The following is a 14,129-nucleotide window of genomic DNA, read 5'->3' as shown; positions in this document are numbered from 1 at the left end:
AAGTTATCATTACCCATTGACTCTGTACTGTTACCCCTTGTGTGTATATCGTCAAGTTATCATTACCCATTGACTCTGTACTGTTACCCCTTGTGTGTATATCGTCAAGTTATCATTACCCATTGACTCTGTACTGTTACCCCTGTGTGTATATAGTCAAGTTATCATTACCCATCGACTCTGTACTGTTGCCCCATTGCTGCAATCTAAGTTGGGAGCCATTTTACAGCTTGCATAAATGGCATCACATTCCTATAACTAAATAGATTACAAATAATAAAAAAAATATTTACCTGATAGCAGTTTGTCAGACGGTGGTCTCGCGAGCGGTCTCCAGCTGTACTACCTTAAGTAGTACGTGATTACGTGATTGGCAGACGTAGTACCATGGATAGTACACAAGTTCTGATTGGTTTACAGTTTAGTACTCCGCGGCGTTTGCCTGTCCAGCTAGCGAACTTGAGAACTTTGAAATAAATTTGCAAGAATTGACTTTGGTAAACAGAAATGTGTTCAGAATAAATATACACAAAATGTAAAAACAAGCTCCTCCCTCCACAGTAGTGCTGAGTGGTTAACCAACATAACATGTATTTTTTTTTTTTTTACTAATTGACCGACATTGATTCAATTACTTGAATTCCATTTCGTTCTGGTGTTTGTGAGCCCGACAGTTTCTCTAGAGAGAAATCAAATAATTTGAGAGAAATCTGAGAAATAATTTTCGGAATAATGTAGGATGCTGGAAGTGGTAGTTTCCATTAACAAATATTCAACCTAGTTCAGCGCAGAAACACGGTAATGACCTACAATGACCATAATTCATTGCGACATTTTTTTTTTCCTGGCTCAAAAAGTGATCAGAGAGGAAGAGGCGAAGCGAGAGGTTTTACTCTTGGCAAAAATAAGCACAATGACTTTCTATGGGCTTATTTTGGACCTAAGCTTGTCACCTGCCTTCCTGCCTTTGGGACAATGACTGCCATTGTTAGGGTCGGAGACATGAGCATCTCATCATTGTTTACAGATCTTTGGACGGATACACTTTTTACACCTGCTACGTTGGGTGAGATACACTCAGACCACATGAGAGAGAAACTTACACAACGACAAGAGAGACAGAGACAGTTTGTGAAAGTATACCTCATCTACTATGAAGAAGTAGTAAAATGATTGTCAGACAGCTCTGCAGCCATACATAGGCAGGCTAGCTAAATAGGATGACTGAAGACAGTACAGTATGGGCAGGACATGAAGTTAGACGGCCTGGCTGGCTGCTACTGCCTGAACAGAGATGAGATGATTAGGCTACTTTAAGGAATGAAAAATTAGTCACCAAATTAAACCCAAGTAATATACAAATTTTTAATATTTATAATTTCATTGTTGTCTACCCAATGTGGAACTTAGAGACAATGGACTGTTTTTAATGTTTTGGCAATTGAATGTTCACTATTTTGGGCTTTGGAATTTCCATTAAAAAGCTCTAAAGTAATTGTAACGCCATTATTTCATACTGTATTTAATGTAAATATCTGAACCGACCTCAAATAGCACCAAATCGCTCAGCACGACTTGGCAGAGTTCTATTATCTCACAAACTAAAGCAGATAGCTTGCTATGCCCACCACCTACAAGGCAGCTTGCCATGGCCCACCACCTACAAGGCAAGGCAGCTTGCTATGGCCCACCACCTACAAGGCAAGGCAGCTTGCTATGGCCCACCACCTACAAGGCAAGGCAGCTTGCTATGGCCCACCACCTACAAGGCAAGGCAGCTTGCTATGGCCCACCACCTACAAGGCAAGGCAGCTTGCTATGGCCCACCACCTACAAGGCAAGGCAGCTTGCTATGGCCCACCACCTACAAGGCAAGGCAGCTTGCTATGGCCCACCACCTACAAGGCAAGGCAGCTTGCTATGGCCCACCACCTACAAGGCAAGGCAGCTTGCTATGGCCCACCACCTACAAGGCAAGGCAGCTTGCTATGGCCCACCACCTACAAGGCAAGGCAGCTTGCTATGGCCCACCACCTACAAGGCAAGGCAGCTTGCTATGGCCCACCACCTACAAGGCAAGGCAGCTTGCTATGGCCCACCACCTACAAGGCAAGGCAGCTTGCTATGGCCCACCACCTACAAGGCAGCTTGCTATGGCCCACCACCTACAAGGCAGCTTGCTATGGCCCACCACCTACAAGGCAAGGCAGCTTGCTATGGCCCACCACCTACAAGGCATGCCAGCTTGCTATGGCCCACCACCTACAAGGCAGCTCGCTATGGCCCACCACCTACAAGGCAGCTCGCTATGGCCCACCACCTACAAGGCAGCTCGCTATGGCCCACCACCTACAAGGCAGCTCGCTATGGCCCACCACCTACAAGGCAGCTCGCTATGGCCCACCACCTACAAGGCAGCTCGCTATGGCCCACCACCTACAAGGCAGCTCGCTATGGCCCACCACCTACAAGGCAGCTCGCTATGGCCCACCACCTACAAGGCAGCTCGCTATGGCCCACCACCTACAAGGCAGCCTGCTACGGCCCACCACCTACAAGGCAGCCTGCTACGGCCCACCACCTACAAGGCAGCTCGCTACAGCCCACCACCTACAAGGCACATATTAAAAATTAAATAAACTTTACCTGCACCGGTCGCCAAACACACAGTTTCCTTTCTGAAAGAACTTGCAAATCATAGCTGCAGCTGGTTGGCTGGTGTTGAGATCATGGGAATATCGACAGTTGATGCCTTCTTTGCAAAGCCCGTGCATGAAATACCTGCGAATAACCAAAAGACAAAAGTCACACAGATGATTTGAAATCTGCTCTGTTGAAATACCTGCGAAATGGAAAGACAAAATGAAAATGTCTGCTAAAGTTATTACACGTCGATTACAGCGGTGTTCAAACAAACAGCACGAATTTAGCTTTTGAACCAAACAATGACGCCCGTTGTTAAACGTTAACGTTACTGTGGTAATATGAAGCCTAGCAACAATGCTTCCTGTTAGCAACATTTTATTTTTTATCACTTGCGACAAATAGGACCTAATGATACAAATATTGCTTTGACTCAATACTCCATTGGTGAAGCTACAACTAATATCCAGCGGAATTCAAAAGACAAGTGTATAGCTAGTAAACAATGTAACAATATTACAAAACTGGCATTGACGTTTATGACCCATTTCAGAGTGTAATTAACTAGCTAACATTAGCTAACAAAGTAAACACTCACTGGTTTATATAATTCTAGCTAGTTAGCTGGTTGTCTCTACCGCATTTAAGCTTTGGTCGAGGAACGAGAGCTCTGCGAAATGTCCAACCATATTACAACCCCCCACGGAATCATTTCAGTGTTTAGCTGATGAATATTACACAACCATATTTAACAATTTTATGATTTTAATTCTATGAATTCAGTGTCTGTTTGCCGCTGGTTCTCCATGCGTTTTCCTTTTGTGTTGCCATTGCGGATGTTACTGTCTTTACTTTGAATCGTCTGGGAAATAGGTCTCTAGCTAATGGCTCAACTGCAGGACGAATCCGTTTACCATCCGCTGCCTGTATCACAACAAACACAGCTGTGCTTGCTACCGGAGCACAAAAGACGGCGTTGTAAGTCGCTTAACAAACGGTCAAACCCCGGCGTTTTGGTTACAACCCATGGACAGCATCAACATAGTTGTGCTAAATTGATCCCCGGGTCTTGTCCTACCTGCAGGTGACGTGTTTGGTCCAGGCTCCTGTTATTGCTGGAGCCGCTGAAGCTGCTGCCTCCGCCATTGCTGTTATGTTGAGGTGGAAGCCCAGTACCCGGATCTTCCGGCAAGTCGAGCTCCGAATCGGGAATCTTCGGAAAATCGACGCTGCTGCTGTTTCTCTGCATGTGACCTGTAATGAAGCTCATGCACCGACCTACCGCCAGAGGGCACGCCAGAGCAGCAGGATATTTCAGGCAAATCAATAAAATATTCTGAACACAGATAGAACAATGAGCCAGATATTTTGGGTCAAATATGGTGATGAGAGGAAGCCCAGTGGACGGCAGTGGAGAAGATCGAGGGCGATTAATTTTGGCCGAGATAATGCACATTTTCTCATCTATGAATATTTTTTTTTATTTCAATACAGTTTTCTGTTCCCAAAACTAGAATTTGTTACGAACAGAGTGGACACATTTTTGTTGATTTTACCCTTTGCCAAAGTTGTACATTTTGTTGTTGTTTAGGAGCGTAGGCGTCCCCTAACGGAAATATGCAAATAATGTTAGAATGCACCAATAGGATAGAGCTAGCTTGGATCTGCTCCCTGCTTGCTTGTTCCGCCCACTATGACTAATTTGTTCCCATCGGAAAGGAATGGCTGTAAAAATCTTTGATTCACATTATGAGGTCATAATAAGCTGACAGAACAGATATGCTGTTATGCAAATGCGACATCACATCCTGAGGTGTGCAGCGGTCTAAGGCACTGCATCGCAGTGCTAGAGGCGTCACTACAGACCTTGGTTCGAACCCGGGCCTTATCACAACCGGCTGTGATCGTCCCATAGGGTGACGTCAATTGGCTTAGCGTCGTCCGGGTAAGTGGAGGGTTTGGCCGGGGTAAGTGGAGGGTTTGACCGGGGTAAGTGGAGGGTTTGGCCGGGGTAAGTGGAGGGTTTGGCCGGGGTAAGTGGAGGGTTTGGCCGGGGTAGGCCGTCATTGTAAATAAGAATTTGTTCTTAACCAACTTGTCTAGTTAAATAAAATGTAAATGTTTGTTTTTTTACATCGATTGCTTAATCACCCTTTCATATCAGAATTTATACAAAGTAATTTAAGAAGTAGACAATTCATTATGATGTAGTTGTAACACTATGTGTTCAGAGAACTTAATGGAGCTCAACTCAACTACTCTGAATGAAAGAACAGGAACAAAAGCAGAGATTCTTAGCTACAGATTCCAACACCAGACAATGTGAGTTAACCACGTTTCTTTGGTATCAAATATTTGTTTTTCTCCATGAAGTAATGGAACAATGTGTACGTCCTCTTGTCTATTTCAAGTCTTCTCTCATTGGTTGAGACAGGTGGGTTTCCACCCCAAAGTGTCGCATGTCATAATGACAGACAACTGTATCGAAAATTTACCCAAAACCTTCTTTTTGTTGCTAACTCACATTTGACCTGGTGTTACAATCTGTAGACAGTATTCCCGCTGGGTCGGTCTAGACATCCTAAACTGGAAATCCTATTGACTTACTCCCAAAGGAGTTATTGATTTTCACAGGTCTGTGTGTGGCGCTTCTGGGAGGCAGATCATTCACTTTCCATCACTTCCCAATCCTCTGCTATGTCAATGTTTCACCCCCTGTGAACTTCATAGTATGTAGTAAATCAAATCAAAGTTTATGGGTCACGTACGCTGATTTGCAGATGTTATTGCAGGTGAAATGCAGCAGTGCAGTAATATCTAGCAACACGATAACAATACACACATCATCCAAAAGTTAATGAGCTGTCAAGAGTCCTGAATAGAAATATATATGCACAGTGCATTCGGAAAGTATTCAGACCCCTTCCCTTTTTCCAAAATGGATGAAATAAAACATTTTCCTCATCAATCTACACACAATACCCCATAATGACATCACAATACCCCATAATGACATCACAATACCCCATAATGACATCACAATACCCCAAAATGACATCACAATAGCCCATAATGTTTTTTAGACATTTTTGCAAATTAACGAAAAATAAAAACAGTGGTCCTCCCGAGTGGCACAGCAGTCTAAGGCACTACAGCCTGGGGTTTGATCCCAGGCGCCTGCAAGCTGACTTCGGCCGTCAGACTTTCGACACATTGGTGCAGCTGGCTTCCGGGTTAAACGGGCGGGTGTTAAGAAGCGCGGCTTGGCGGGTCATGTTTCCAGGGCGCATGACTCGACCTTCGCCTCTCCCAAGCCCGTTGGGGATTTGCAGCGATGACACAAGATCGAAAATTGGGGAGAAAAAGGTGGTAGAATACAAAAAATATATACCTTATTTACATAAGTATTCAGACCCTTTGCTATGAGACTCGAAATTGAACTAATTTGCATCTTGTTTCCATTGATCATCTTTGAGATGTTTCTCCACCTGTAAAAAATGTAATTGATTGGACATGATTTGGAAAGGCACACACCTGTCTATATAAGGTCCCACAGTTGACAGTGCATGTCAGTGCAAAAACCAAGCAATGAGGTCAAAGGAATTGCTCGTAGAGCTCCGAGACAGGATTGTGTCGAGGCACAGATCTGGGGAAGGGTACCAAAAAATGTCTGCAGCATTGAAGGTCCCCAAGAACACAGTGGCCTCCATCATTCTTAAATGGAAGAAGTTTGGATCCAACAAGACTCTTCCTAGAGCTGGCCGTCCGGCCAAACTGAGCAATCGGGGGAGAAGGGCCTTGGTCAGGGATATGAACAAGATCCCGATGGTCACTCTGACAGAGCTCCAGAGATCCTCTGTGGAGATGGGAGAACCTTCCAGAAGGACAACCATCTCTGCAGCACTCCACCAATCAGGCCTCTATGGTAGAGTGTCCAAACGGAAGCCACTCCTCAGTGGAAGGCACATGATAGCCTGCTTGGAGTTTGCCAAAAGGCACCTAAAGGACTCTGACCATGAGAAACAAGATTCTCTGGTCTGATTAAACCAAAATTAAACTATTTGGCCTAAATGCCAAGCGTCACGTCTGGAGGAAACCTGGCACCATCCTTACAGTGAAGTATAGTGGTGGCAGCATCATGCTGTGAGGATGTTTTTCAGCGGCAGGGACTGGGAGACTAGTCAGGATCGAGGGAAAGATGAACAGAGCAAAGTACAGAGAGATCCTTGATGAAAACCTGCTCCAGAGTGCTCAGGACCTCAGACTGGGGCAAAGGTTCACCTTCCAACAGGACAATGACCCTATGCACAGCCAAGAGTGGCTTCGGGACAAGTCTCTGAATGTCCTTGAGTGTCCCAGCCAGAGCCCGGACTTGAACCCGATCGAACATCTCTGGAGAGACCTGAAAATAGCTGTGCAGCGACGCTCCCCATCCAACCTGACAGAGCTTGAGAGGATCTGCAGAGAAGAATGGGAGAAACTCCCCAAATACAGGTGTGCCAAGCTTGTAGCATCATACCCAAGAAGACTCAAGGCTGTAATCACTGCCAAAAGTGCTTAAACAAAGTACTGAGTAAAGGGTCTGAATACTTATGTAAATCTAATACATCATGGGGTATTGTGATGTGTTTTTTGGGGTATTGTGTGTAGATTGATGGGGGGGGGGGGGGTGATGTAATCCATTTTAGAATAAGGCTGTAATGTAACAAAATGTGGAAAAAGTCAAGCAGACTGAATACTTTCCCAAATACACTGTATATAAGAACAACATGCATATTCAGTGAGAGGGACAGAACAACATGCATATTCAGTGAGAGGGGCAGAACAACATGCATATTCAGTGGGAGGGACAGAACAACATGCATATTCAGTGAGAGGGACAGAACAACATGCATATTCAGTGAGAGGGACAGAACAACATGCATATTCAGTGGGAGGGACAGAACAACATGCATATTCAGTGGGAGGGACAGAACAACATGCATATTCAGTGAGAGGGACAGAACAACATGCATATTCAGTGAGAGGGACAGAACAACATGCATATTCAGTGAGAGGGGCAGAACAACATGCATATTCAGTGGGAGGGACAGAACAACATGCATATTCAGTGAGAGGGACAGAACAACATGCATATTCAGTGAGAGGGACAGAACAACATGCATATTCAGTGAGAGGGACAGAACAACATGCATATTCAGTGAGAGGGACCTCAAATTCCTATTTTTCTCTTTGTTAATTGAAAGAGAGAGGACTATGGAAAGAGGGTTGGGGTGGGGGAAGTAAGGAAACAGAGAGAGAGAGAGAGAGAGAGATGAGAGACAGTGAGAGATAGAATGAGAGAGAGAGAGCGAGAAAAACGGTGAGAAACAGAGAGAGAGAGAGAGAGAGAGAGAGAGAGAGAGAGAGAGAGAGAGAGAGAGAGAGAGAGAGAGAGAGAGAGAGAGAGAGAGAGAGAGAGAGAGAGAGAGAGAGAGAGAATCTGCACCTGTTGTGTGGGTGGGAGTAAAAGTTATATTTCACCACTAGAGGGCACTAAAACCCTGTGTTTTTATATTGACTTTATAGGTGAATGTGTGTGTGTGTGTGTGTGTGTGTGTGTGTGTGTGTGTGTGTGTGTGTGTGTGTGTGTGTGTGTGTGTTTGCGTGTGTGTGTGTGTGTGTGTGTGTGTACCCACATCCCTTTCCCACTCATGCCTACTTGTGCCTGTATGACTCTCTCTCTGTGCCACTTACCGATGCCTCGTTATGACACAGACACCTCGTTAGTGTACCACAGATAATTAGAACAGCCACTGCTCTCCCCGCGAGAGGCTATCACCGCTTCTTGATTGGCTATGATTAGCATGATTACAAGCTGAGCCTGAGCCACCAACCAGCACACACGCACGCACGCGCGCACGCACGCACACACGCACACACAAACACACACACACACACACACGCAAACACACACACACACACACACATTCACCTATAAAGTCAACACAAACACTGAGACCAAACCCAAGGCAGGCAGCACTTAGCTGTTAATGACTTTGCCAGATTGACAGCCAGCCCTGTCTCTCCTACTCATACAGCCAGCCCTGTCTCTCCTACTCATACAGCCAGCCCTGTCTCTCCTACTCATACAGCCAGCCCTGTCTCTCCTACATATACAGCCAGCCCTGTCTCTCCTACTCATACAGCCAGCCCTGTCTCTCCTACTCATACAGCCAGCCCTGTCTCTCCTACTCATACAGCCAGCCCTGTCTCTCCTACTCATACAGCCAGCCCTGTCTCTCCTACTCATACAGCCAGCCCTGTCTCTCCTACTCATACAGCCAGCCCTGTCTCTCCTACTCATACAGCCAGCCCTGTCTCTCCTACTCATACAGCCAGCCCTGTCTCTCCTACTCATACAGCCAGCCCTGTCTCTCCTACTCATACAGCCAGCCCTGTCTCTCCTACTCATACAGCCAGCCCTGTCTCTCCTACTCATACAGCCAGCCCTGTCTCTCCTACACATACAGCCAGCCCTGTCTCTCCTACACATACAGCCAGCCCTGTCTCTCCTACTCATACAGCCAGCCCTGTCTCTCCTACTCATACAGCCAGCCCTGTCTCTCCTACATATACAGCCAGCCCTGTCTCTCCTACTCATACAGCCAGCCCTGTCTCTCCTACACATACAGCCAGCCCTGTCTCTCCTACTCATACAGCCAGCCCTGTCTCTCCTACACATACAGCCAGCCCTGTCTCTCCTACACATACAGCCAGCCCTGTCTCTCCTACACATACAGCCAGCCTCATGGAATAGTTTATCAGGTGTCAACCAAAGATCAATTAGGATGGTGGATTGATTGAAATCTGTTTATTCTGATCCTGATCAACAGTAATCTCACTATCCACTTCAGACTTGTGTACGCCTCTGTACTAGTTAGTTAGTGTGTGTTAGTTAGTAAGCCTCTGTACTAGTTAGTTAGTGTGTGTTAGTTAGTAAGCCTCTGTACTAGTTAGTTAGTGTGTGTTAGTTAGTAAGCCTCTGTACTAGTTAGTTAGTGTGTGTTAGTTAGTAAGCCTCTGTACTAGTTAGTTAGTGTGTGTTAGTTAGTAAGCCTCTGTACTAGTTTGTTAGTGTGTGTTAGTTAGTAAGCCTCTGTACTAGTTAGTTAGTGTGTGTTAGTTAGTAAGCCTCTGTACTAGTTAGTTAGTGTGTGTTAGTTAGTAAGCCTCTGTACTAGTTAGTTAGTGTGTGTTAGTTAGTAAGCCTCTGTACTAGTTAGTTAGTGTGTGTTAGTTAGTAAGCCTCTGTACTAGTTAGTTAGTGTGTGTTAGTTAGTAAGCCTCTGTACTAGTTAGTTAGTGTGTGTTAGTTAGTAAGCCTAGTCCGAGACAGAACGGCCCGTAGTAATACTGTAACACTGTTACGCTGCTGGGAAATTCTTCCATTTCACGGTTGAGGATTTTAGCGAATCCACCCGGGCATAGTGACTGTCTGGTTTGAGAATCAACATTTTTCTTTAACCTAATTTTGTCCTCAAACAGCAGTAGCAAAGAATGTGTCTTCTCCTTTTTGTGACACTGGGTTAAGTTCTCCTCAGTTAGGTCTGTCTTGTATTCTGGGAAGTCAGGAGTACGGCAGAACTGTATTCCTGGGAAGTCAGGAGTACGGCAGAACTGTATTCTGGGAAGTCAGGAGTACGGCAGAACTGTATTCTGGGATGTCAGGAGTATGGCAGAACTGTATTCTGGGATGTCAGGAGTATGGCAGAACTGTATTCTGGGAAGTGAGGAGTATGGCAGAACTGTATTCTGGGAAGTGAGGAGTATGGCAGAACTGTATTCTGGGAAGTCAGGAGTATGGCAGAACTGTATTCTGGGAAGTCAGGAGTACGGCAGAACTGTATTCTGGGAAGTGAGGAGTATGGCAGAACTGTATTCTGGGAAGTGAGGAGTATGGCAGAACTGTATTCTGGGAAGTCAGGAGTATGGCAGAACTGTATTCTGGGAAGTCAGGAGTATGGCAGAACTGTATTCTGGGAAGTCAGGAGTATGGCAGAACTGTATTCTGGGAAGTCAGGAGTATGGCAGAACTGTATTCTGGGAAGTGAGGAGTATGGCAGAACTGTATTCTGGGAAGTCAGGAGTATGGCAGAACTGTATTCTGGGAAGTGAGGAGTATGGCAGAACTGTATTCTGGGAAGTGAGGAGTATGGCAGAACTGTATTCTGGGAAGTCAGGAGTATGGCAGAACTGTATTCTGGGAAGTCAGGAGTATGGCAGAACTGTATTCTGGGAAGTGAGGAGTATGGCAGAACTGTATTCTGGGAAGTGAGGAGTATGGCAGAACTGTATTCTGGGAAGTCAGGAGTATGGCAGAACTGTATTCTGGGAAGTCAGGAGTACGGCAGAACTGTATTCTGGGAAGTGAGGAGTATGGCAGAACTGTATTCTGGGAAGTGAGGAGTATGGCAGAACTGTATTCTGGGAAGTCAGGAGTATGGCAGAACTGTATTCTGGGAAGTCAGGAGTATGGCAGAACTGTATTCTGGGAAGTCAGGAGTATGGCAGAACTGTATTCTGGGAAGTCAGGAGTATGGCAGAACTGTATTCTGGGAAGTCAGGAGTATGGCAGAACTGTATTCCGTGTCCAGGCCAGGCAGAGAACGCCAGTTGGGTTGCTATGGAGATAGAGAGGAGAACAAAGGATGAGCTTAGCATCATGATTGGCTGACAGATGCAGTTGTTATGATGACACAAGGGAAACAGTCACTGCTTCACCATTCTGTTTAATTGTATATATGTATATGATATAGGTTTCTCAGGTGGGGAGGACAGGCTCGTGGTAAGAGCTGGAGCGGAATCAGTGGAATGGTATCAGATACATCAAACACATTGGTTTCCATGGTGTCCATGTGTTTGATGCCAATCCCTTGCGCTCCGTTCCAGCCATTATTATGAGCCGTCCTCCCCTCAGCAGCCTCCACTGATGAGTACAGTTGGAATAAAAAAGCCCCCAAGACACAAGTAGAAACAATATAAGCAGGAGAGAAAAATAAGTTATTCTCTATAAGTTATTCTCTATTAGTTAGGGAGAATTAGTTAGGGAGAATTAGTTAGGGAGAATTAGTTAGGGAGAATTAGTTAGGGAGAATTAGTTAGGGAGAATTAGTTAGGGAGAATTAGTTAGGGAGAATTAGTTAGGGAGAATTAGTTAGGGAGAATTAGTTAGGGAGAATTAGTTAGGGAGAATTAGTTAGGGAGAATTAGTTAGGGGTGTCACGTTCCTGACCTGTTTTTCCTTTTTCTTGTGTTTATTTAGTTGGTCAGGGCGTGAGTTGGGGTGGGTTGTCGAGGTGTTATTTTCTTGTTGGGTTGTTTGTTTTCGGCCGGGTATGATTCTCAATCAGAGGCAGCTGTCAATCGTTGTCCCTGATTGAGAATCATACTTAGGCAGCCTGTGATTCACGTGGTTGCGGTGGGTGGTTGTATCGCGTGTCTGTGTTGTACGTTTGTAGCTTGTGTTTGCACTTACGTCTTTAGCTTCACGATTGTTTGTTGTTTTGTTTCGTTTTGTAATAGTGTTCGTTGCGTGGTTTTCCCTCTTCTAAAATAAAAGAGATGTATTTTGTATAATTTGTATAATGTATAATTTGGTGGGTGATTCTGTAAGGGCTGTCGTTCTCCTCATCCTCGGACGAGGAGAGGAGAGAAGGATCATCAGACCAAAATGCAGCATTAGGGAAATAAGCCATCTCTTTATTATTAACGACGATGGCAACACGAAAAACAAAACACTTTCAAATTTACAAAACAAGAAAACGACGTAGACGAAAAAAACCTGAACATGAACTTACTTAACTAAAACGTAAAACTCACGGACAGGAGCAGACTACATCGAAACGAAACACCGAACAGTCCCGTATGGTGCAAGACATAACACAGATATGGAAGACAATCACCCACAAACAAACAGTGAGAACGCCCTACCTAAATATGCCTCTTAATTAGAGGAAAACGCAAACCACCTGCCTCTAATTAAGAGCCATACCAGGCAACCCAAAACCAACATAGAAACAGATAACATAGACTGCCCACCCAAAACACATGCCCTGACCATAAACACATACAAAAACAACATAAAACAGGTCAGGACCGTTACATGCGCCTTGGTCCACTCTCTCTCACGAAGCCGATCGTGACAAGGGGGCATTAGTTAGGGAGAATTAGTTAGGGAGATTTAGTTAGGGAGAATTAATTAGGGAGAATTAGTTAGGGAGAATAAGTTAGGGAGAATTAGTTAGGGAGATTTAGTTAGGGAGAATTAGTTAGGGAGAATTAGTTATGGAGAATAAGTTAGGGAGAATTAGTTAGGGAGAATAAGTTAGTTAGGGGAAAGTCCTTTGTCACAGCAGTGATCTTCAGTTTTCCCACTTTGCTGTTGTTTAGCGTTTGGTTACCACGACAACGCTGTCCTTCGGGGGTTCAGGTGAGAGGTCAGGTAGGAAGGAGGTAGACAACGCAGGAGGACACAGCAATGCTTTCTGCTCGTAGGGGCTGGGGAATTGTCTTGACATTTTCCAGGATCTACACTTTCTGAACTCCTACGCCTCAGAGCGTCGACAGGTGTCGATTGGATGTTGTTGAATAGCGACATAAGCGGACCTCCGGAGACGAACAGATCATTAGCTAAAGCAAAGTCTTTATAAATCCCCAATCAGCTGCACACCCAAGTCCTTTGATAAAGGTAACATGGCAACATGATTCTGTAACGCTTACAGCTTTGAGAAATTCTCACAGACCTCTGTACATTGACATGTCTGTCAGCTGCTCTAGTCGCCCTCATACAAGACCACTGATCCTGAAGGCTCAGTCACCTTGGAGAGACATTCTATACTGTAAACCATGTGTTTCCATGTTCAGTGTGTGTGTGTGTGTGTGTGTGCGTGTGTGGGTGTGTGTGTGTGTGTGTGTGTGTGTGTGTGAGTAGCAGATGTCTTTGTGACATGAGCACATTTATGTGAACTCCTCTATGAGAATCACATGGTAAACAATGATGTGCTGTCACCATGGATACCGGGCTGGAACACGGAACAGCTCGTGTTTGAGGAGAGGGAAGTGATGAAAGCGTGTACAATACTACACACAATGTTTTGATGTCACCCACTAAAAAACACAGGCTAATTTTACAAATGGAAACGTATTGAAGCGTTCAAACAAACAAAAAGATATCAAAGATATGATATCACAGGAGGAGATAGAGAGTGTTATAGCGGGCGGAAACACTTGTCGAGATCACAATGCAACATTTCTGTTCCTCTTTACTTTGCTTAAAACCCTTTAATCCTTTAACCGTTCAGCTATTTCTGTATTTATTGACTCTAGGGGATCTAAGCAACGTACATCAACCAATCAGAGGTAACTGTGTAGACTTACGACAGCGTTATTGATGGAAACGGATGGGGAATGGCAAGGAGTGGATGTTAAAGGAAGCCAGGCTTCCC

The 14,129-nt window shown here is 44.9% G+C and overlaps 1 protein-coding gene and 1 long non-coding RNA gene across 3 annotated transcripts in view; both read right to left on the bottom strand.

Annotated features, from left to right (window-relative positions):
- LOC129845848 (probable E3 ubiquitin-protein ligase makorin-1) overlaps positions 1-3,904 on the bottom strand; it is a 79,488-nt gene extending 75,584 nt beyond the window's left edge. For both annotated transcript variants that reach the window (XM_055913772.1, XM_055913773.1), the window contains exons 1-2: positions 3,722-3,904; positions 2,647-2,781 (exon numbers count right to left, since the gene is read on the bottom strand). In XM_055913772.1, the coding sequence (XP_055769747.1) occupies positions 2,647-2,781; positions 3,722-3,789 (203 nt within the window). In that variant the 5' untranslated portion in view covers positions 3,790-3,904. The remainder of the gene's footprint in view (positions 1-2,646; positions 2,782-3,721) is intronic.
- A 5,577-nt stretch (positions 3,905-9,481) lies between these two features.
- On the bottom strand, positions 9,482-12,758 carry LOC129845851 (uncharacterized). The gene is made up of 2 exons (XR_008758127.1): positions 12,161-12,758; positions 9,482-11,306 (listed from the first exon to the last, which is right to left on the bottom strand). It is a non-coding gene; the product is annotated as an uncharacterized LOC129845851 (long non-coding RNA).
- Between the last annotated feature and the right edge of the window lie 1,371 nt (positions 12,759-14,129).

The sequence above is a fragment of the Salvelinus fontinalis genome, unplaced genomic scaffold, assembly GCF_029448725.1.
Source record: "Salvelinus fontinalis isolate EN_2023a unplaced genomic scaffold, ASM2944872v1 scaffold_0384, whole genome shotgun sequence".
Taxonomy (NCBI): Eukaryota; Metazoa; Chordata; class Actinopteri; order Salmoniformes; family Salmonidae; genus Salvelinus; species Salvelinus fontinalis.
Note: the sequence above shows the minus strand (reverse complement) of the source record. Positions and strands in the feature narration are given on the sequence as shown.